A 24,416-nucleotide genomic window follows, 5' to 3' on the forward strand; every position below is an offset into this window, starting at 1 on the left:
TGTCTCTCGTCTCTCCCTTCCTGCGCCACTCGCTCACAGTACATTCACAGAACGACAGCTCCCCTGCCTGCTAGAGCGGCACCTCTCTCCCTCTTGCGCTTTCAGGTCTGGTTATCAGTAGCTCAAAAAAAGGCATTTTCTGCTGCTTCCCTCACTCAGATCAGACTGGGTATGGATCCAACACGGTCTATACGGAACGGGTCTAGTTGTCCCCGGTTCCGTTCGGAACGGGTCTATATTCAAAACATTTATTTATATCTGGTCAGGGTGGGAAAACCCCAGGTCCATTTTGGAAGTTGGACCTGTGAAGACCTCTACCACTGACTGCAGCCTCCACGATAACAGTTTGAGCCACAGCACTAGTGGAGTCCTGTACAAGTGCTACTGCAGCTGTCAGCTCCACTTTGTGAATGGACTTCTGATACACTACATCGCCATAAGTATGTGGACACCTGCTCGTCGAACATCTCATTCCAGGATCATGGGCATTAATACGGAGTTGGTCCCCCCCTTTGCTGCCATAGCAAGTTCCACTCTTCTGGGAAGGCTTTCAACTAAATGTTGAAACATTGGTGTAGGGACTTGCTTCCATTCAGTCACAAGAGTATTAGTAAGGTCAGGAAGTGATGTTGGGCGATCAGGCCTGGCTCGCATTCAGCGTTCCAATTCATCCCAAAGGTGTTCGATGGGGTTGAGGTCAGGGCTCTGTGCAGGGCAGTCAAGTTCTTCCAAACCGGTCTCGACAAACCATATCTGTATGGACTCTTCCCCAAACTGTTGCCACAAAGTTGGAAGCACAGAATCATCTGAACTCAGCAAAGAAAGAAACGTCCCCTCACTGTCAACTGTGTTTATTTTCAAACTTAACATGTGTAAATATTTGTATGAACATAAGATTCAACAACAGACATAAACTGAACAAGTTCCACAGACATGTGACGAACAAATGGAACAATGTGTCCCTGAACAAAGATGGGGTCAAAATCAAAAGTAACAATCTGGTGTGGCCACCAGCTGCATTAAGTACTGCAGTGCATCTCCTCCTCATGGACTGCACCAGATTTGCCAGTTCTTGCTGTGAGATGTTACCCYACTCTTTCACCAAGGCACCTGCAAGTTCCCGGACATTTCTGGGGGGAATGGCCCTAGCCCTCYGATCCAACAGGTCCCAGACGTGCTTAATTGGATTGAGATCCGGGCTCTTCGCTGGCCATGGCAGAACACTGACATTTCTGTCTTGCAGGAAATCACTCACAGAATGAGCAGTATGGCTGGTGGCATTGTCATGCTGGAGGGTCATGTCAGGATGAGCCTGCAGGAAGTTTACCACATGAGGGAGGAGGATGTCTTCCCTGTAACGCACAGCGTTAAGATTGCCTGCTGTGACACACCGCCCCAGACCATGAAGGACCCTCCACCTCCAAATCGATCCCACGCCAGAGTACAGGCCTCGGTGTAAACGCTAATTCCTTCGATGATAAATGCAAATCCRACCATCAACCCTGGTGAGACAAAACCGCGACTCGTCAGTGAAGAGCACTTTTGCCAGTTCTGTCTGGTCCAGCGACGATGGGTTTGTGCCCGTAGGCGACGTTGTTGCCGGTGATATCTGGTGAGGACCTGCCTTACAACAGGCCTACAAGCCCTCAGTCCAGCCTCTCTCAGCCTATTGCGGACAGTCTGAGCACTGATGGAGGGATTGTGCGTTCCTGGTGTAACTAGGGCAGTTGTTGCCATCCTGTACCTGCCCCGCAGGTGTGATGTTCGGATGTACCGATCCTGTGCAGGTGTTGTTACACGTGGTCTGCCACTGCGAGGACAATCAGCTGTCCGTCCTGTCTCCCTGTAGCGCTGTCTTAGGCATCTCACAGTACGGACATTGCAATGTATTGCCCTGGCCACATCTCATCATCACCTCTCCTCATACCTCCTTGCAGCATGCCTAAGGCACGTTCACGCAGATGAGCAGGGACTCTGGGCATCTTTCATCTTTCAGTGTCAGTAGAAAGGCCTCTTTAGTCTCCTAAGTTTTCATAACTGTGACCTTAATAGCCTATGGTCTGTAAGCTGTTAGTGTCTTAACGACCGTTCCACATGTCCATGTTCATTAATTGTTTATGGTTCATTGAACAAGCATGGGAAACAGTGTTAAAACCCTTTACAATGAAGATCTGTGAAGTTATTTGGATTTTTACGAATTATCTTTGAAAGACAGGGTCCTGAAAAAGGAGACGTTTATTTTTTTTGCTGAGTTTAGAATGCCATTGTATGCTGTAGCGCTGAGGTTTCCCTTCACTGGAACTAAGGGGTCTAGCCCGAACCATGAAAAACAGCCCCAGACCATTATTCCTCCTCCACCAAACTTTACAGTTGGCACGATGCATTCAGGCAGGTAGCGTTCTCCTGGCATCCGCCAAACCCAGATTCGTTCCTTGGACTGCCAGATGGTGAATCGTGATTCATCACTCCAGAGAACACGTTTCCACTGCTCCAGAGTCCAATGGCGGCGAGCTATACAACATTACAGCCACCGCTTGGCATTGCACATGGTGATCTTAGGCTTGTGTGCGGCTGCTCGGCCATGGAAACCCATTTCATGACGCTCCCGACAAACAGTTATTGTGCTGACGTTGCTTCCAGAGGCAGTTTGGAACTCGGTAGTGAGTGATGCAATCGAGGACAGACTATTATTACGAGCTCCGCACTTCAGCACTCGGCTGTCCCTTTCTGCGAGCTTGTGTGGYCTACCACTTCGCGATTGTGCCGGCGTTGCTTCTAGACATTTCCACTTCACAAGAACAGCACTTACAGTTGACCGGGCAGCACTAGCAGGGTAGAAATGCAACTAACTGACTTGGAAAGGTGGCATCATACGGCAGCTCCACGTTGAAAGTCACTGAGCTCTTCAGTAAGATCATTCTACTGCCAATATTTGCCTATGAAGATTGCATCACCGTGTGCTCAATTTTATACACCGGTCAGCAACGGGTGTGGCTGAAATAGCCAAATCCACTCATTTGAAGGGGTCCACATAATTTTGTGTGTGTGTGTATATATACACACACACATACAGAGTATACCACGAGCTGGCAAGAATGGTGTTAATTTTCTCAGTTCACTGACTAGCTCTACAAAAATCTTAAAATACTAGGGTATCAATGAAATTCTTGAACCAAAGCAAGCAAACATGACTGATCTCTATCATTTAATTTTAAATTAAGGAAATAATTAAGAGCTGAGTCAATATTCTACATGGGGAACAATATGCATGGCATGAAAGACTAAGTCCAGCATAGTGAGGATACCGTCTGAATACTAACTCAGAATTCCAGTAGTTGACAGAGGGCCATGTGCTTACAGCCACAATGGTGGGGAAAACCACTAAGCACCACTAAGAAACCAGAGTCCATGAAGGACAAGGCTAAGAGGTTATTAAGAGAGACAGTACGTGTGTGTGTGTCTAGGTTGGGGGAGGCGAATCAGACAGTCAGTACATGTCAGGACCTATGTGCCTGGGCAATAAGGGAGGGAATTGAAAACAGATGCCCAGTAAGCCTGAGAGACATTCTTAATTTAGTAGGCTTCTCCCTCTGCCCATAACGAGGACTATGCTGTCTGGACAGCCATCTTGTTCAACGTGAATTCAAAACAAAAAGCCCTACTCCTTTTCCATCCTAGCACAACTTTCCCCCACACATTTGAAGAGGAATCTCAGCCAGGGCTCTTCTCTAATGCCAAAAGGCAAATCTCTCAAGTCGGCAATGCTAATCTCGTTAACTGTTAAGTGGGTGCCGTTGTTTCTGTTGTCTCCTCTCATCCTGGGTCTTATCTTAACAAGATATGGCGACCGTCCTCACCTGTTGGAGCGTTGAGTGGGCACCTCACTCGCTCTCTCAATCTCACGTTTCAGACCATGGCATCAGCTCCCCTGTAAAGACAGACAAACTGTCAAGGCATCTTTGGGTCAAACACTGGTGCAAAGCCTAACAGTGGGAAAGTATCATTAGAGGAACTGTAAAATATAGTCAAACATTCCACCTTTAATGCTTCTCCACCCCTATAAAATCCCTTCCTTGAGAAGTTCCCTTTATCCTTTTCTTGATGTTAATAACCAGTCAAATACTGACAACCTGCTTTCATGCAGACATTCCTTCTAAAACTCTTTTAATTGCATCTCAGATTGAAACCAATCTTGCAGAACGCTTTTAACTGACATCATTTGAGTGTATTGAATTTCTTATTTTATAGACAGAGGGATTCTGTCTTGCAATTCTTATTGATGTGGGAATGTAAAAACTGCAAGACAAAATACACATTTTCAAAGGCATCCTGACTAAAATAAGGGATAATACTGTCTGCTGGTGATGCTGCTGTGGAGCTCAGCTACTCAAGCAACCACTGACCTACCTAATCTGGGAAAGTTAGGAGAGACTTCAGATARCTGATCCTAAAGACCCCATAGCCTACCATGTACTGGCCCTAACTGCAAATCCTGAGTGGCAATGTTACAGTTATCTTATGTTACAGGGAAATTAGTTAAATCGTTTGTTTTCAGGACCCATGCATGATCCTGGCTCTTGACATAGTATGACAGGTAGGTAGGTACCTGATCTGATAGGTTACTGAGTGACAGGTCCCCAAGCTTGCAGGAGGACAAATATCGACCTTCTGTGGAATGATGGGGACAAAGAGTCCCCCTCACAGACAGATGAGGGTGGTTTCAGTGTGTCACACAAGGCAGCTGGATACATTTGTAACAATGTATCAATTACTGCTGACCACCACCTTGTAAGACCATTGTAATTAAGACAGAATGGGCTGCAGCCAGGATGCATAGCAATAAAATGACATTCCTGTTCTCAACGCTGTATTTTCAGAAACCTGGCCAAATTGTGAAATAGATATTAATAATCATTTTATAAACAATGATAACCTCACATGTAGCCTAGTGAGCGTTGATAATTTACTAGCTACCGAAGGCAGTGGGGCTGTAAATGAGCCACATCGGATGGCAAGGCATGTAAATCCATTTACTAATTTGAGAAACACAGCTAGCTTGAATTAAATTGTAGCCAGCGCTTAATATAACTTCTGGGAATTCATATTTCAACACTGAAATCCCCTCCAAGTGAATAAAATCCTAAATGTATGAATTTATAGAACGTAACGTTATTCGTCTCAAGAGTGAATCATCACTGAGAAAAAAAAGCCTACACACGATATTCCATAGGAGAGCGATTTGTTCCTTCGCAAACATCTATTTTTCACTAGGCTACTGCCGATGTGCTTTTTGGTCTGCAGGCGCGCAACAGTGATTACAATATAACGACAAAATTCTATAATTACTCAAAACTGTTAATTTACTGATAGTAAATAGTTCATGTAACTGCGGTTACCTACCCCATGGCCTGGACCGGATCGCCGTTTGATACTTCCACCAATGCAGCATCTGTGGTAATACGATACATCACCACGCCTCGTAGGCGGGACATAAAATATACGTCCATGCCTACTGCACAATAATCCTGTCTTTTACATACATTCAACATTTTGATTTTAATCAGTGCATGTGCAGGGCAATGCAATTAACATTTAATACATATCGTAATGTGACATGTACATGGTATAATTAATCTCATGACACCATATTCAAAAAATATGATATCTACCAAGGAAAGAGGGGGGAATCTAAAACAGCATTTACAACATACATGCATGTTTTTATTTTCCATTCAGACAACAGGTAGTGCACATACAGTACCTTCAGAAAGTATTCACAGCCCTTTACTTTATCCACATTGTTGTTTTACAGCCTGGATTTAAAATGGATACAATAGCGATGTGTCACTGGCCTAGATACAATACCTCATATGTCAAAGTGGAATTAGGTTTTTAGATTTTAGATTTTTTGGAAATTAGAAATTAAAAGGCTGAATGAAGTATCTTGAGTCAATAACTATTCAGCCCCTTTGTTATGGCAAGCCTAAATAAGTTCAGGAGTAAAAATGTGCTTAACAAGTCACATGGACTCACTGTGTGGAATAATAGTGTTTAACCATTTTTTCATGACTACCTCATCTCTGYCAAGCACTGAATTTCAAACAAATTAAACAAAGACCAGGGAGGTTGCCTCTCAAAGGGCAGCTATTGGTAAATGGGTGTAAAAAAAAAAAAAAAAGCAGACAGTGAATATCCCTTTGAGCATGGTGAAGTTATTAATTACACTTTGGATGGTGTATCAATACAACCAGTCATTACAAAGACACAGGCATCCTTCCTAACTCAGTTGCCAGAGAGGAAGGAAACTACTCAGGGATTTCCCCATGAGGCCAATGGTGATTTTTTTTTAAAGTTAGAGGCCTCCCAAGTGACACAGCGGTCTAAGGCACTGCATTGCAGTACTAGCGGCGTCACTACAGATCAGGGTTCGATACCAGGCTGTGTTGCAGCCGGCCGCGACCGGAAGACCCATGAGGCGGCACACAATTGGCCCAGCGTCGTCCAGGTTTGGGGAGGGTTTGGCCGGCCGGGATATCCTTGTCCCATCGTGCTGTAGTGACTCCTGTGGTGGGCCGGGCGCATGCACATTGACACGGTCGCCTGGTGTACGGTGTTTCCTCCGACACAATGGTGTGGCTGGCTTCTGGGTAAGGCGAGCAGCGTGTCAAGAAGCAGTGCGGCTTGGCGGGTCGTGTTTTTGAGGATGCATGGCTCTTGACCTTCGCCTCTCCCGAGTCCATACGGGAGTTCCAGCGATGGGACAAGACTAACAATTGGATATCACAAAATTGTCGAGAAAAAGGGGTAAAAAGTACACAAAAAAATTAAATAAATGTTAAGAGTTTAGGGCTGTGATGGGAGAAAACTGAGGATGGATCAACAACATCGTAGTTACTCCACAATATTAACCTAATTCAGAGTGAAAAGGAAGCTTGTACAGAATAAAAATATTCCAAAACATGCATCCTATTTTCAACAAGGCACTAAAGTAATACAGCAGAAAATGTGGCAAAGCAATTAACTTGTGTTGTGTTTAGGGCAAATCCCATACAACAGAGTACCTCTCCATATTTTCAAGCATAGTGGTGGCTGCATCATGTTATGGGAATGCTTGTTATTGTTAAGTGGTGAGGGTTTTTTTAGGATAAAAAAAAAAATACATGGAATGGAGCTAAACACAGGCAAAATCCTAGAGGAAAACATGGTTCAGTCTGCTTCCCAACAGACACTGGGAGATTAATTCCCCTTTCAGCAGGACAAACACAAAACACGAGGCCAAATCTACACTGGAGTTGCTTACCAAGAAGACACTGAATATGGCCGAGTTACAGTTTTGACTTAAATCTACTTGAAAATCTATGGCAAGACCTTAACATGGTTGTCTATCAATGATCAACAACCAAATTGACAGTGTGTGCAAATATTATAGAATTACCCAGAAAGACTCACAGATGTAATCACTGCCAAAGTTGCTTCTACAAAGTATTGACTCAGGGGTGTGAATACTTATGGAAATTACATGTACTATATATACACAAAAGTATGTGGACACCCCATTCAAATTAGTGGATTCAGCTATTTTAGCCACACCGGTTGTTGAAGTGTAAAATTCAACACAGCCATGCAATCTCCATAGACAAACATTGGCCTTACTGAACAGCTTAGTGACTTTCAACGTTGCACTGTCCAAGGATGCCACCTTTCCAACATCAGTTCATAAAATKTTCTGCTCTGCTAGATCTGCCCCGGTCAACTGTAAGTGCTGTTATTGTGAAGTGGAAACGTCTAGGAGCAACAACGGCTCAGCCGCGAAGTGATAGGCCACACAAGCTCACAGAATGGGACCACCGAGTGCTGAAGTGTGTAGCTCGTAATAATGGTCTGTGGAAAGGCGTTCTCTGGAGTGACGAATCAYGCTTTACCATCTGGTATTCCAAGGAACGAATCTGGGTTTGGCGGATGACAGGAGAACACTACCTGCCCCAATGCATAGTGCCAACTGTATAGTTTGGTTGAGGAGGAATAATGGTCTGGGGCYGTTTTTTTAATAGTTCGGGCTAGGCCTCTTAGTTCGGGCTAGGCCTCTTAGTTCCAGGGAAGGGAGATCGTAATGCTTCAGTATACAATGACATTCTAGACTATTCTGTGCTTCCAACTTCGTGGCAACAGTTTTGGAAGGCCCTTTCCAGTTTCAGCATGACAACGCCCTGGTGCACAAAGCGAGGTCCATACAGAAATGGTTTGTCGAGATCGGTGTGGAAGAACTTGACTGGCCTGMACAGAGCCCTGACCTCAACCCCATCAAACACCTTTGGGATGAATTGAAACGCTGACTGCGAGCCAGGCCTAATCGCCCAACATCAGTGCCCGACCTCACTAATGCTCTTGTGGCTGAATGGATGTAAATACCCACAGCAATGTTCCAACATCTAGTAGAAAGCCATCCCAGAAGTGTGGAGGATGTTATAGCAGCTAAGGGGGACCAACTCCATATTAATGCCCATGATTTTGGTATGAGATGTTTGACGAGCAGGTGTCAACATACTTTTGGTCACGTAGTGTATTTCATTTTCAATACATTTGAAAAAAATTCTAAAAACATGTTTTCAATTGTTCATTATGGGGTATTGTGTGTAGATGGGTGAGAGAAAAAAGCTATTTAAAMCATTTTCAATTCAGGCTGTAAAACAAAATGTGGAATAAGTCAAGGGGTATGAATACATACTGAAGCCACTGTACATACACCCATAACTGTACATTTTACACATTATACATATTACATTACTATAAGGGACAAGCCTAAAGTAAGTAATGGTTCACATGAGATTCAAGAGCATTGGAGGAAATTCCCTTTAATCAATCACCAATATTGAATACTTGTTTAGATAAGTTAGTGGAACTCAACTCACCAACGCCCACTGTACTTAGAAATACTGTTTTTCAAAATAAAGAAATTACCTTTTTTTTTTTATCTCCAAACCATAGCTACATTAGGCAAACAAGTACAATATCAAAAAATAGTATTTGTTGACTGAACAATGATATCTACAAAGATTGTGGGTGGCAATCTCCAATGTGGCAGTCAAAACATGAATGGACATAAAAGCACATGGTTTACTTTACTTTTCAGCGTTAGGCCTATATTTCACTAAACCGCACTGCTGAAAAGTCTTCATTACCATCAATGGTAAAAAAAATATGAGAAGATTCTTTAATTTGCAAGTGTTACATAACACATTTATACCTAATGATCCACTGTGAGACTTTTAGATCTATAAAACATAATATCTAACATTGAACATCCTTTAGATTAAAACACTGGAATTCATTGATGAATAATATATTTTTTTAAAGAACTAAATTGGGACTGTAAGAATGTGTATTTTAGCTTGGTGGAGACAGCCCAATTGCTACGTTCACCATCAGGCTGGTTCACCATCCAGGCTGTGTGATTAGTCATAGTACAAAAAGTCATAGAGCATCAGAAATATGGAGGTAAACTGTAAACAGCCGCACCTCGTTTTACGTTCATAGTTTATCATTTGATCATACATGCTGTCCATCTAATAACGGAAAACACAAACCCAAACACACACTTAAAACCAAACTGACACCGGTTTATCAATAGATAGACTATGACGACAGCTCTTTAAGGCTTGTAACACAACATTAAAATAGAGGGTGGGGAGAGCGCAATACCGCAAAACATGCACTACTACACAAGCGTTGCAGTTAGTCATTAGTTATCCTGGTGTGTAGAAAACAACTCAGACAGTCTTTGTTTCTCATTTAGCAGAAGCACTTCTCGTTCACACAAGACGATGCAAGCCACGCCACATCAGCCCGTATTGCTGTGGTTCCACCAGAAAAATAGCCAGGTGAAGGAAATTCCAACAATCTGGTGCAATTAAGAAATAGTAGCCTTGCCATCTCCTCTTTTTCATGAGTGAAAAAAATAATCTAGGCACCGCCACTCTCTCACATAGATACAAGGGTGAAATTGAGAGTTCCAACGGGAGACATTACAAGGTGAGATAGTAAACAGTAGGAACTAGGCTAATCTGTGAAAAATGACTATGGAAAAGCCAGCAATTCAGAGGACACAAATGGCCATTTAACCCCTGCATTCGAACACAAAAACATGTCAAATCGAACAACAAGGGCAAGGGATTACATGGCTGAAATTTGCATGTCAATGTAAAACATCGGACTCATCTTAGAAGTCCAGCGAAAAGCTCTTTCAAAATTGGCAGTATTCAACCTCACTCCTTGAGAAGCAACTGTCCGTATCAAACTGAAATTCGTATCAAAGATTCTTACATGACTGGCCTGAGACGTGTTCTTTGCCCGTTGTCTGTTTTAACATGAAAAGTCATGAAAACTTGGATGCAACACTTAACACGGACATGGAGACTGAAAAAAATCAGCTTAATGAAAAAGCGTCTTTTTTTTTGGGAGTGTGTGTTGAGGACAACAGACGCAACTAGACTATACTAGATCCCACTGAGGTCACAGAAGGTTGCTGTGGTGGTCCCACAGGTTCGGCAGTATTACATGCAATGAGAACCATAAGTCAGAGTTACAGTCCCTACTCCAAAAACGAATGTGTCCAGTTCTCAACACACAATAATTGTACAGCTTATCACATTAAATTAACACATTATCATTTATATTACAGTTAGCTGCTGAGATTAATGCCATGCGATCGACAACCACTGATTGGGTGGTGGAATAGTACTTTTACACTGTCAACCGCTTTTTAGACTAGGTTGTATTAAAACCTAAATGTACTTATCACCTGTTCCTCATCAAAATAACCAAGTCGTACCGACTCATAAGAGCTTTCTCTTCAGGTTTCAATGAAGACGGCTGAGCATGGAAAGAAAAAAATATTGGTAAAATACTGTACTTGCGTCACATGAATCCAGCAGCTACATTTTATACATATAACGCCATTGCACAATGCTAAGCATCATCATACCAAGGTTAGCTGCAGTCGTAAATTGACACACAACAGAACATTTTGACCGTAAGTTTAAGTCAACACAGACCGCACTGTTGGGGTGCAAGGGATGCTGGCTTTACACGACAGCACACTAAACTGGATTCCAGTTCCTTGTCAATTTCATTATGCATAAATTGAGTGTGGAAACCCCGTTTTTCAAGGGATAACCACTGACAGACCAGGCTCCTCTCACTCTAAAAACTCTGGTTGAGTAGGTGACTACTGCCATCTTTAGTTGAGGATGATGTATTAAAATGTCAGACTATAGACTCATAAAACCAAGATGGCACCTTGCCTTCTAATATGGAGACAACTTTAAATGTGACATGAGATGATTATGACTCTGCTTACATTTAGATTTAACTCCTGTAATTAATTAAAGAAATGTATACACATCCAGCAAAATTAAATAGACTGCAACCTTCCTTTAAAATGTGTAAATATTCAGGAATACTCAGTGTGCGTTGAGCTCAATTCCATTTCAATTAGTTGTTATTGAGTGATAAATACATACTGAACTGGCATTGAACTCAACCTAGGTCAGAGACAGAACTGTGCAACTGTAAAAGTGCCTCTGAGAAGGAAGGAAAGAGAGAAGGCAGTGAAGGTAGAGGAAAAGGGAGAAAGAGCTGGGGAGGATTGTGAGTGAGGCCTCTACCAGTCTGCATTGTCCCAGGTTTCCTCAGCAGGTTTGGCGGGGGCGGCTGCGGGGCTTTTCTTGCCCTTGGCCTCTCCACCAGCAGCGTTGTCCCAGTTGTTGTCCCAGGCCTCCCAGCTGTCTCCAGTGCTGTGTTTGTTGTTGGATGCCGCCTTCGAGCCCCAGTTGTCCCAGCTGTCGGAGCTCTTCTTCTCAGCGGCAGAGTTATCGACGTTGGTCCAACTGTCGCTGCTTGGGGACTTCTTGGGCTTGGAGGAGCTGGTGCTGCCAAAGGACGTCCAGAAGTCCTGCGCAGGGGCCTGGCCTAGTTCTGGGCCTGAGGAGTTGAACTGGTAACCTTCAGTGGCGTCCATGTTCTGGTAGCTCTCTTCTTCTGACCTGTGGGAGACGGTTATCTCAGAAATAAAGACCCTCAACTGACACATCACTATGCCAAATTCCAGATTAATTTAATCATTTTGATTTACCCGTCCTCTGGCTTTCCAGCAAAGAAGTCAGTCATGTCTTTCCAGCCTTTTGCACCAGCATCCTGAACCTGAGAAGAGGGAACACATGTCAAACAAAATTGAGAAAACATCAATAGACATGAAATGTTGATAAAAAGTCTACAACACTCACCAAAACAAGTTTACAAATCATGTTTATCAGATTCACAATAGTTCATTGACCAAAGTAAAGGTTGTATTAGGTTGTACAAGTTAATATAAGTACAATTCAATCTACACAGTACTCACCACCAGAAAAACAATAGCAGCAAGAGAAAAGGGAGATAAAAAGTGCATGAATATCTTCAAAATGTACATCAACACACCCAAACCAGTCTCCTTTTCAGAGTAAGCAGTGCGATGACTACACCAACGTATTTTGCCTTGCTAAACTTAGGCTAATTCCTAATGAATGCATAGCTTCACACGACCCTTACTCAGGAGACTGGTTGTAGGTTTGCAGTGTGGCAGAGGTCTGCCTTCTCCTACCTTGGATGCCAGCCCAGCAATGCCGACGGACATTTCATCTAGCAACTTGCCATCTTTTACCTGGACAAGCCAAATCACCGTTAATGGAAATGGAGACAACTCACAGCATCAAGAGGTGGGTGTGTAAATCAGGACATCACCACACAGACTAGCTCAGGCAATGTTTCTGATTGTGAACAGTTGCACATTTTATTGTGCGCAAAGTGATTAGTCTTAGATTTTATTTTACTGAGGACAATAATGTGGTGATTAGCCTACTTATGAGACAGTAGGTGATTTCTGTTAGTCTCAGTCAAGATAGATTTGAAAACACCCATTTTAAGAAGCTATGTTGAATTTTTCTACATCAAGCAATTAGCTATTACACATGCACAGTGCACACTATAGTCAGTCACTAGAGCAGACACATTCCAAAGGAGACAATGCAAATCAAATGTAAAGCTGGTTTTATGAAGCATATTAGCCTATTAACTAACTTTAAACAGTTACCTTTTCGTGGGTAGGTTTGATAACGTTCTCATTTAATGTCTGTCCTAACTCTGTGGCCTAGTCGGGAGTGACAGGGAGAAGATGTGTGAATTAAACAGAACAGTTCGACATTCACGACATTGCAAGACACTGACTGAATTTCTGAGTAGCAGGCAGCTGAGGCAGGCGAGGGAACTGTCATTCCATTCACTAGGACATTAAACAAGCACAGTCAGCACAGCGAGGGCTGACCCTCAATGGGAACTGAGCAATGGAACGGTCATGCGGGGATATATAACCCTATGGTTGGTGAGTACAAAAGTGGTCATCATGTTTATTATTATGCCAAGATTTCTTTCTTTGTAAATGACAGGAATGTTCACACTCCTTGAATGGTTTCTCAACCATTGTCTTAAGGAGCCACTAAAGTGAAAGTGATYAAGAACTTCATATTAATTAATAATTTTAAACTACTACAACCCTTGACATTAAGATTATCMATCAGCTGCAAAATATATGTTTTTCTGTCTGCAGCCAAGAAAAGCTCAATGTAACACTACTGGTTAGGCTAACTGTACTTATCCACCATTTTGCAGTGGTGGGTCTGGTCATTTTCACATACATTTTCAGACAGGACTCCGATGACCAGCCGACAAGCTTAGGGTGGGAATGAATACATTCATGAAAACAATGAGTAAAATGGGAGATGCAGGTATATGGACAAAGAGCATGCATTTGTTAATGATTTTACCGGCTCTGGGGGCGGCTTATAGCCCCTTAACTACGTCCAGAGAAAGCAAGGAAGTTAAAGAAGCGACAAACAGTTTAAACTACAGTAATGTTCACAGAATAAGGTCAGTTATTTGTCCAGTTCATTTATGAGCAAAAATAAAAAGGGAAACCTTTGGAAGAAAATCTATGTTCCATGAGCTCTGAAGGCTAAACATTTGCACTGCTGTTTCTGCTGCAGAGGGAATCACATACAGTGGTGCATCCATAGAATTACGTTATATCTGGAATAATTATTTTTCTGTGGGTACATCATATGGAATTAGGAGGTTGAACCTCTTAACCAATACATGAAAATGTCTTACTCAAATAAATGACCCTAGCTTKGTATTTCCTGAGAGAGGGGGCTAGAACTATTTATCTTTAGCAGATCATCATGACTATCCACACTGACTATATGTCCATCCACGGGTCTCTACCCCCTCAGACAACTGCTAAAATTATTATTGTATTAGATTTATTACTCCATTACGCTGCCGTCCATTGATTATTGATCGCGATTACCATTAGTATTTACCTATTTGTCCTGCTACTGATCGCTATTACTCTTGTTTACATGTACAGTATATTTTACCATTAGTATATTACCATAAGTATTTATACTGAGTATACAAATTGCTCCTTCAATTACAGACTGACCAGGTGAAAGCTATGATCCTTTGTTTGATGTCACTTGTTAAATCCACTTCAAATCAGTGTAGCTAGATGAAGGGGAGGAAAMAGGTTACAGAGTCTTGAGACATGGATTGTGTATGTGTGCCATTCAGAGGGCAAGACAAAATATTTAAGTGACTTTGAACGGGGTATGGCAGTTGGTGCCAGGCGCACCGGTTTGTGACAAGAACTGCAACGCTGCTGGGTTTTTCACRCTCAACCGTTTCCCGTGTGTATCAAGAATGGTCCACCACCCAAAGGACATCCAGGCAACTTGACAACTGTGCGAAGCATTGAAATCAGTATGGGCCAGCATACCTGTGGAACGCTTTCGACTTTCAACTCAATATTAGGAAGGTGTACCTAATGTTTTGTAAACTCAGTGTGTGTGCATTTAATTTATTTATTTATATATATATATATATATATATATATATATCTGCTACCAGTCACTTTTCAGCCCTGTTTACATGTACAGTACCAGTCAAAAGTTGACACGCCTACTCATTCCAGGGTTCTTTATTTTTAMTATTTTCTTCATTGTAGAWGACATCAAAACCATGAAASAGCACATATGGAATCATGTAGTAACACCCCCAAAAAAGTATTAAAATCAAAATATATTTTATATTTGAGATTCTTCAAAAGTAGCCACCCTTTGCCTTGATGACAGCTTTGTATATTCTTGGCATTCTCTCAACCAGCTTCATGAGGTATTCACCTGGAATGCAGGAAAGAACAGCTTAAATAAGCAAAGAGAAACGACAGTCCATCATAACTTTAAAGACATCAAGGTCAGTCAATGCGTACTTTCAGTCGCAAAAACGTGCAGTCGCAAAAACCATCAAGCACTATGATGAAACTGGCTCTCATGAGGATCGCCACAGGAAAGAAAGACCCCGAGTTACCTCTGCCGCAGAGGATAAGTTCATTAGAGAGTTACCAGCCTCAGAAATTGCAGTCCAAATAAATGCTTCAGAGTTCAAGTAACAGGCTCATCTCAACATCAACTGTTCAGAGGAGACTGTGTGAATCAGGCCTTCATGGTCAAATTGCTGCAAAGAAACCACTACTAAAGGACACCAATAAGAAGAAGTGACTTGCTTGGGCCAAGAAACACGATCAACGAACATTAGACCGGTGGAAATCTGTTGTCTAAATTTTAAATTTTTGCTCCCAACCGCCATGTCTTTGTGAGACGCAGCGTAGGTGAACGGATGACCTCCGCATGTGTGGTTCCCACCGTGAAGCATGGAGGTGGTGGTGTGATGGTACTTTGCTGGTGACACTGTCAGTGGTATACTTAGAATTCAAGGAACACTTAACCAGCAAATGCAACCACAGCATTCTGCAGCAATACCCAATCCCATCTGGTTTGCGCTAATGTCAGACTATTTGTTTTTCAACAGGACAATGACCCAACACTCCTCCAGGCTGTGTAAGGCCTATTTGACCAAAAAGGAGAGTGATGAAGTTCTGCATCAGATGACCTGGCCTCCACAATCCCCCGACCTCAACCCAATTGCGATGGTTTGGGATGAGTTGGACCGCAGAGTGAAGAAAAAGCAGCCAAAAAGTGCTGAACTCCTTCAAGACTGTTGGAAAAGCATTCTTGGTGAAGCTGGTTGAGAGAATGCCAAGAGTGTGCAAAGCTGTCATCAAGGCAAAGGGTGGCTACTTTGAAGAACCTAAAATATATTTTGATTTGTTTAACACTTTGGGTTACTACATGATTCCATGTGTTATTTCATAGTTTTGATGTCTTCACTATAACTCTACAATTTAGAAAATAGTAAGAATAAAAGAAAAACCCTTGAATGAGTACGTGTCCAAACTTTTAACTGGTACTGTTTATCATACTAAATCAAATTACATTTTATTTGTCACATGCGCTGAATACAACAGGTGTAGACCTTACTGTGAAATGCTTACTTACAAGCCCTTAAATCAATAATGCAGTTCAAGAAAGTTGATTTATTTATGCATAAACCCACCTCAACCACTCCAGTAAACCTGCACATTGAATAAAGGTACTGGCACTGACCTAAACATACTCTTGCATTCTCGTGTTTTTTTAACTCTCATCGTAGTTATTATTATTATCACTGCATTGTTGGAAAGAGCTCTGAAGGTAAGAATTTCCCTGTACTGCTTTACACTTATTGTATCCTGTGCATGTGGCGAATAAACTTTGAAACATATTTATTACTTGTGTCATGCGAGCATGAGCATAATAATGGTTTGCTTTTTCATCAAAAAGGGATTCACACAATCACATCTTTATCAACTTTGTTAAATGGCATCTCAGACCTGTAAGGTTAAGAGTTTGTATCTACACATTCATATAAAATGTCTAATCTAAATACACGTTTTTAGAGCAGTACAGTAAGTTGCAAAATGATGCTAGTAAAAAAAAACTTTACGATATCTTAATAGTAACTAAAAGTTTAAAAAACTTGATGGTGCTAATCAATCGGGTACTAATTAACTGTTTAATAAAATAAAGTCATACCTTTAGAGTTGCTGAGGTTGCAAGTTTTGCAGTCTGTTCCAGTGAAAAGATGGAAAAAAAGCTATTAATAAACAGTGAAATTAAGTTCTGTGACAGGATAACAGCTTTCCTTGGAGATACTTACATTATCTTTGGCGACTGCTGCAATTTTGCTTGCTCCGATTGTGAAATTGCTCCAGCCCTATCAAACAAAACATACAATTCACACACAATTCACCACAGCAGATATCTTAAACTCTGCGTCCCAAATAGACACACGAGTCACCAATGACAGATACCTTAAACTCCATGTCTGTGTCCCAAATATAGGGAATATGGTGCCATTTGGGAACCCCCCTTTACTTCAGGGCCATGCAGATTCCCAGATGCTGTGCCATATTACTGCCGTACCGAGTAAATGGAAGATAGAGCGTTGTTCAGGACATCATCCTCYTTCTTCTCTGGGGTCGGTGTATTCCCAAAGCCAACATAGCGGTTCTCCTGATTCCCACTATAACCGCCACCACTACAGGGGAAATGATATGTTTGCATAAATTATAAGTCTTCATAAAAGGTGAGCAAAAACCTAYATAATAAATTACATTTAGGAAGTGCTTTTATGTAACGTGACTTACAATCATGCATACGCATATGGGTGGTCCCAGCGGGAAAGAAAAAGAAATGACAAATATGGATGAAATTGATCTTAAAGCAAAAGTACAAATGTGTACTTTGTGGTATCTTACTTTTGGATTAAGACCCTGTGCTATACATTGGTTGAGCATTTACAGATAAAGTCTTGAAAGTTGTTAGTTAAAATTATGGTTAAGAATATATATAAAGAGAAAAATCTGATTCAAGTTATCTTTGAACAATAGTAAAACGTGCTCTGTGGCATCTTACTTTTAGTTTAGACTGTGCTTTCTGGGTACAATATGTTAACAGCGCATTCGCAAAGAATTCAGAATCCTTGACTTTTTCCACATTTTGTTACGTTACAGCCTTATTCTAAAAAGGATTACATAGTTTCCCCCCCTCACCAACCTATACACAATACCCCATAATGACAAAGCAAAAACAGGTTTTTAAAGTGTTTTGCAAATTTATTACAAAAAAAAACTGAAATATGACATTTACACAAGTATTCAGACCCTTAACTAAGTACTTTGTTGAAGCACCGTTTGCAGCAATTACAGCCTCGAGTCTTCTTGGGTATTGACGATAAAAGCTTGGCACTAAACTATCCTTCCAGACTCATATTAAACATCGCCAATCCAAAATTAAATCTAGAATCGGCTTCCTATTTCGCAACAAAGCCTCCTTCACTCACGCCGCCAAACATACCCCCGTAAAACTGACTATCCTACCGATCCTCGACGATGTAATTTACAGAAAAGCTTCCAATACTCTACTCAGCAAACTGGATGCAGTCTACCACAGTGCCATCCGTTTTGTCACCAAAGCCCCTTATACCACCAACCACTGTGACCTGTATGCTCTAGTCGGCTGGCCCTCGCTACATATTCGTCGCTCCAGRTCATCTATGTTAGGTAAAGCTCCGCCTTATCTCAGCTGACTGGTCACGATAACAACACCCACCCGTAGCACGCGCTCCAGCAGGTATATCTCACTGGTCATCCCCAAAACCAACACCTACTTTGGCCTCCTTTCCTTCCAGTTCTCTGCTGCCAATGACTGGAACAAATTGCAAAAATCGCTGAAGCTGGAGACTTATATTTCCCTCACTAACTTTAAACAACAGCTATCTGAGCAGCTAACCGATCGCTGCAGCTGTACATAGCCCATCTGTAAATAGCCCACCCAATCTACCTACCTCAACCCCATATTGTTTTTATTTMCTTTTCTGCTCTTTTGCACACCAGTATTTCTACTTGCACATCACCATCTGCTCATCTATCACTCCAGTGCTAATTTGCTAAATTGTAATTACTTCACTACTATGGCCTATTTATTGCCTTACCTCCTCACACCATTTGCACACACTGTATATAGACTTTATTTTTTTCTATTGTGTTATTGACTGTATGCTTGTTTATTCCATGTGTAACTCTGTTGTTTGTGTCGCACTGCGTTGCTTTATCTTGGCCAGGTCGCAGGTGTAAATGAGAACTTGTTCTCAACAACTTACCTGGTTAAATAAMGGTGAAACAACAAAAAAATAAACATGTATTTATGGAGTTTCTCCCATTCTTCTCTGCAGATCCTCTCAAGCTCTATCAGGTTGGATGGGGAGTGTTGCTGCACAGCTATTTTCAAGTCTCTCCAGAGATGTTCGATCGGGTTCAAGTCCAGGCTCTGGCTGGGCCATTCAAGAACATTCAGAGACTTGTCCAGAAGCCACTCCTGGATTGTCTTGGCTGTGTGCTTAGGGTCGTTGTCCTGTTGGAAGGTGAACTTCGCCCCAGTCCTGAGTGGATCTCTCTGTACTTTGCTCTGTTCATCTTTCCCTTGATCCTGACTAGTCTCCCAGTCCCTGCCGCTGAAAAACATCCCCACAGCATGATGTTGCCACCAACATGCTTCACCGTAGGGATGGTWTTGTCCAGGTGATGAGCGGTGCCTGGTTTCCTCCAGACGAGACGCTTGGCATTCAGGCCAAAGAGTTCAATCTTGATTTCCTCAGACCAGAGTCCTTTAGGTTCATTTAAGCAAATTCCAAGCAGGCTGTCATGTGCCTTTTACTGAGGAGTGGCTTCTGTCTGGCCACTCTACCACAAAAGCCTGATTGGTGGAGTGAGGCAGAGATGGTTGTCCTTCTGGAAGGTTCTCCCATCCCCACAGAGGAACTCTGGAGCTCTGTCGGGRGTGACCATCGGGTTCTTGGTCACCACCCTGACGAAGGCCCTTCTCCCCCGATTGCTCAGTTTGGCCGGGCGGCCAGCTCCAGGAAGAGTCTTGGTGGATTCAAACTTATCCATTTAAGAATGATGGAGGCCACTGTGTTCTTGGGGACCTTCAATCCTGCAGAATTATTGTAAAAAAAAAAAAATGTGCCCTTCCCCAGGGGACAGGATTGTGCCTCGACACAATCCTGTCTAGGAGCTCTAGGGACAATTCCTTCGACCTCATTGCTTTTACTCTGACATGCACTGTCAACTATGGGACCTTGTATAGACAGGTGTTTTATTTTATTTATTTCACCTTTATTTAAATAGGCTATAGTGGTGAAATAATTACAATTTAGCAATTAAACACTGGAGTGATAGATGTGCAGAAGATGAATGTGCAAGTAGAGATATTGGGGTGCAAATAACAATATGGGGATGAGCAGCGGTTGGTTGAAGAGCATGCAATTAGTTTTACTTGCATTTAAGAGCAGTTGGAGGCCACGGAATGAGTGTTGTATGGCATTGAAGCTCGTCTGGAGGTTAGTTAACAGTGTCCAAAGAAGAGCCAGAAGTATAGAAAATGGTGTCGTCTGCGTAGAGGTGGATCAGAGAATCAGCAGCAGCATGAGCAACATCATTGATGTATAGAGAAAAGAGTCGSTCCGAGAATTGAACCCTGTGGCACCCCCATAGAGACTGCCAGAGGTCCGGACAACAGACCACCGAATTTGACACACTGAACTCTATCAGAGAAGTAGTTGGTGAACCAAGCGAGGCAGTCATTTGAGAAACCAAGGCTGTTGAGTCTGCAGATAAGAATGCGGTGATTGACAGAGTCGAAAGCCTTGGCCAGGTCGATGAATACGGCTGCACAGTATTGTCTTTTATCGATGGCGGTTATGATATCGTTTAGTACCTTGAGCGTGGCTGAGGTGCACCCGTGACCGGCTCGGAAACCGGATTGCACAGCGGAGAAGGTACGGTGGGATTCGAAATGGTCAGTGATCTGTTTGTTAACTTGGCTTTCGAAGACCTTAGAAAGGCAGGGTAGGATAGATATAGGTCTGTAACAGTTTGGGTCAGGGTGTCTCCCCCTCTGAAGAGGGGGATGACCGTGGCAGCTTTCCAATCTTTGGGGATCTCAGACGATACAAAAGAGGTTGAACAGGCTAGTAATAGGGGTTGCAACAATTACAGCGGATAATTTTAGAAAGAGAGGGTCCAGATTGTCTATCCCAGATGATTTGTAGGGGTCCAGATTTTGCAACTCTTTCCGAACATCAGCTATCTGGATTTGGGTGAAGGAGAAATCGGGGAGGCTTGGGCAAGTTGCTGTGGGGGGTGCAGGGCATTGACCAGGGGTAGGGGTAGCCAGATGGAAAGCATGGCCAGCCGTAGAAAAATGCTTATTGAAATTCTCAATCATCGTGGATTTATCGGTGGTGACAGTGTTTCCTAGCCTCGGTGCAGTGGGAGGAGGTGCTCTTATTCTCCATGGACTTCAGTGTCCCAGAACTTTTTGGAGTTTGTGCTACAGGATGCAAATTTCTGTTTGAAAAAGCTAGCCTTTGCTTTCCTAACTGCCTGTGTATAATGGTTCCTAACTTCCCTGAAAAGTTGCATATCGCAGAGGCTATTCGATGCGAATGCAGAACGCCAAAKATGTTTTTGTGCTGGTGTCAAGGGCAGTCAGGTCTGGAGTGAACCAAGGGCTATATCTGTCCCTGGTTCTACATTTTTGAATGGGGCATGCTTATTTAAGATGGCGAGGAAAGCGCTTAAAGAATAACCAGGCATCCCTTCCCCAGGGGACAGGATTGTGTCCAATCAATTGAATTTACCACAGTTGGACTCCAATCAAGTTGTACAAACATCTCAAGGATGATCAATGGAAACAGGATGAACCTAAGCTCAATTTCAGGTCTCATAGCAAAGGGTTTGAATACTTAGGTAAATAGGCAAAAAATATATATATATATAGTGTGTAGATTGATGAAAATTTTTTATTTAATTAATTTTAGAATAAGTCTAACGTAACAAAATGTGGAAAAAGTCAAGGGGTCTGAATACTTTCCGAATGCACTGTATACACATAAAACATTAAGGACACCTGCTCTTTCCATGACAGACTGACCCCTATGATCCCTTATTGATGTCACTTGTTAAATCCACTTCAATCAGTGTAAATGAAGGGGAGGAGTGAGGTTAAAGAAGGATTTTCAAGCCTTGAGACAATTGAGACAGACTATGTGTGCCATTCAGAGGGTGAATGGGCAACAAAAGATTTAAGTGCCTTTGAATGGGGTATGGTACTAGGTGCCAGGCGCACCAGTTGGTGTCAAGAACTGCAAAGATGCCTGTTTTTTCACGCTCAACCATTTCCCGTGTGTATCTGCTTCAGAGACAAGCATGGCATGGATACAATGGTCTCACCTCTGATAAGAGTTCACATCGTCACTCAACCAGTCCTCAAACACCTTGTCTGAAGGGTTTCCCGAGTTCTGGCCAGGGCCCCCTGAGCTACATTGGAAAACCAACCACAGATTATTATGGGATGTGATAATATTGGAAATGGGTACTTTGAAAATATTCAAGTAATTGAATACTTTAGCTATATGAAATAACACTCTTTTCACCCTTACCGATGAGACGACGAAAGTCCGGTCTTAGCCTGAGGCGGAGTCCAGTCCTTGGCAGAGGAAGTTTCAATAGACCACTCTTTCCCCTCTGCAATGGTTGCAACCTGTCAATAGAATAAAGAGGCATGCATTTCAGTGAGTGAGACCATTATAGATGTACTGTTTGATATTAGCATTGGAAATTCAGAAATGTTGATTTGGAGTGTCCCCGGCAACTTTATTATGTACATGACCATTAAATTAATGACTCAAAAGGGAGGCTTCCTTACCTTGTCTCTGAAAAGTGCAGCAGGTCTGCTGTTATATTTGTCCTGCATGGTCCAGGTGGCATCGTAATCATCTTGGAGTTCCAGAAACATTCGAAACTTTCCGTTCCCTCCCGCCTTCATCTTCTCCAGCTCAATGTCCTTCCACTTGTCCATGGTAACAGAGCGCACAAAGCTACAGTACAGAGATCACATTAGGGGTTAAATACTTCCAARCCGACTTGACAGGAAATTTTACTTTATTTAACTAGGCATGGGATCTTATATATAAGAAGACATTTGGATGACTAGGTGGGTATGGTGGGTTAAAGAATATAAGTGGTAATCATCATCTTAGAAGGGCATGGTTGAAGGCTTGAACAATGACTTATTCAGGATAAGAGATTCAACAGTAGAGGGTTGACATTCATGCACAGACGAGCCTCTGCAGGCAAGCATAAATACCAGCACAATCAGAAAAATCGTCCTTTTGGAACATGGAAGTTACTCACCTAAGGTGCACTCCCAAGCCTCTGTGTTTGCCAGAACATTCCAGACAAATCCAGATCCCATAGGTCACACTCACCCACTGAGGGTTGAAGCCCCCACACTCAAAGCAAAGCTGAGAAGAGGGGAAAATGTTGGCTCGCTATTTGATGTCGATATTGAAAACATGGATGTGGACACTATCACATTGAATATCTCAACAGAGATTGTTCACCCACAAGGTCCTAACGTCAGTTCAGCCTTGGCCCTTTGGGCAATCAAGTCGTGACTAAGTCAGTTACAACGTTACTGGTCAAACAGCAAACTAACGTTAGCTAGCTACTCACGTTGTTTTCCTCCTGGGTTCTCACTTCCTTCAAAACTCTTCTGGTCCTTGGGCTTGCCATTTTGACTGACACTGAAGAGAGTAATTATTAGCAATCTTACACATAAATCACGTCCTAGCTGCTTATGTTATCACCAACCAAGCCGGCATCAAAGCAATAACGTGTATAGCTTAGCTAACTACCAAGCGGCTAACGTAGGACGCCAATGACAGACTTTGAAAGCCATACCTTGTTAAATAAACAATATTCGAAAATACGAACTGACTGCAACTAGAAAGCTGAATGTCATTCAATAGTCTATACTATGTATGATAGTGTATCTGATCCAACAGTTACTGTAGCTAACTGATGTTAACTACGACTATGCTACTGCTAGCTCGTAGTCTCTTACCAGGCTGGGTATTGTAGAAACTAAAGAACGCGGTGTTTAAAGCGTCTCTCGTGCTTAGCTAGTTCGATATGGCTTTTTGCTAAATACGTGGAGTTAATTGACACCCATTGCGAAGAGCTATGCTAGCGRATGGCAAACACTGGTGGCCATGTTGACAACTAGCCAGTGGCAGATTTGCCTACGTTGGCATTGCAATGCATTATGGGTATTTTTATTTATTTATTTTTATATGAAGGACTGTGACACCGACATACAAACACTGTTATGTGGAGCATTATTCCAATTGTCTGAGTAATTGTACCTATTAAAATGCAGGATGCATACATAGCTAGCTACAATATTAGTCTATTGAAGATAAATGTCACTTACAGAGCCAAAATGTTAGCGTCATGAGGCTTTCATCACTGCAATAGTAATGGC

The 24,416-nt window shown here is 42.4% G+C and overlaps 2 protein-coding genes across 15 annotated transcripts in view; both read right to left on the bottom strand.

The window, feature by feature from the left end:
* Positions 1–5,469, bottom strand: part of LOC111964912 (engulfment and cell motility protein 2) — a 29,691-nt gene extending 24,222 nt beyond the window's left edge. For 5 of the 7 annotated variants that reach the window (XM_023988836.1, XM_023988827.1, XM_023988810.1 and 2 more), the window contains exons 1-2: positions 5,401–5,469; positions 3,858–3,928 (exon numbers count right to left, since the gene is read on the bottom strand). The gene's annotated coding sequence lies outside the window, so the exon portion shown is untranslated. Of the gene's footprint in view, positions 1–3,857; positions 3,929–4,606; positions 4,742–5,396 lie in introns of those variants that run through there. The other 2 variants (XM_023988802.1, XM_023988794.1) reach the window with 2 other exon arrangements.
* A 225-nt stretch (positions 5,470–5,694) lies between these two features.
* On the bottom strand, positions 5,695–24,178 carry LOC111964958 (ADP-ribosylation factor GTPase-activating protein 1). Of its 8 annotated transcripts, XM_023988859.2 has the most exons (14): positions 23,997–24,178; positions 23,606–23,676; positions 23,285–23,394; positions 22,797–22,968; positions 22,531–22,631; positions 22,322–22,408; positions 17,451–17,565; positions 17,185–17,241; positions 17,061–17,093; positions 13,857–13,886; positions 13,127–13,183; positions 12,638–12,697; positions 12,131–12,198; positions 5,695–12,041 (listed from the first exon to the last, which is right to left on the bottom strand). In XM_023988859.2, exons 2-14 carry the CDS (start codon positions 23,663–23,665, stop codon positions 11,660–11,662), a joined length of 1,332 nt encoding a protein of 443 aa, XP_023844627.1. In that variant the 5' UTR covers positions 23,666–23,676; positions 23,997–24,178; the 3' UTR covers positions 5,695–11,659. The 8 variants fall into 8 exon arrangements, with proteins under 8 accessions (XP_023844627.1, XP_023844634.1, XP_023844641.1 ...); XM_023988866.2 differs by lacking the exon at positions 13,857–13,886; XM_023988873.2 differs by lacking the exon at positions 12,638–12,697 and having other exon boundaries at positions 12,131–12,192.
* Positions 24,179–24,416: the final 238 nt, after the last annotated feature.

This window comes from Salvelinus sp. IW2-2015, linkage group LG1 (genome assembly GCF_002910315.2).
Source record: "Salvelinus sp. IW2-2015 linkage group LG1, ASM291031v2, whole genome shotgun sequence".
Lineage (NCBI taxonomy): Eukaryota > Metazoa > Chordata > Actinopteri > Salmoniformes > Salmonidae > Salvelinus > Salvelinus sp. IW2-2015.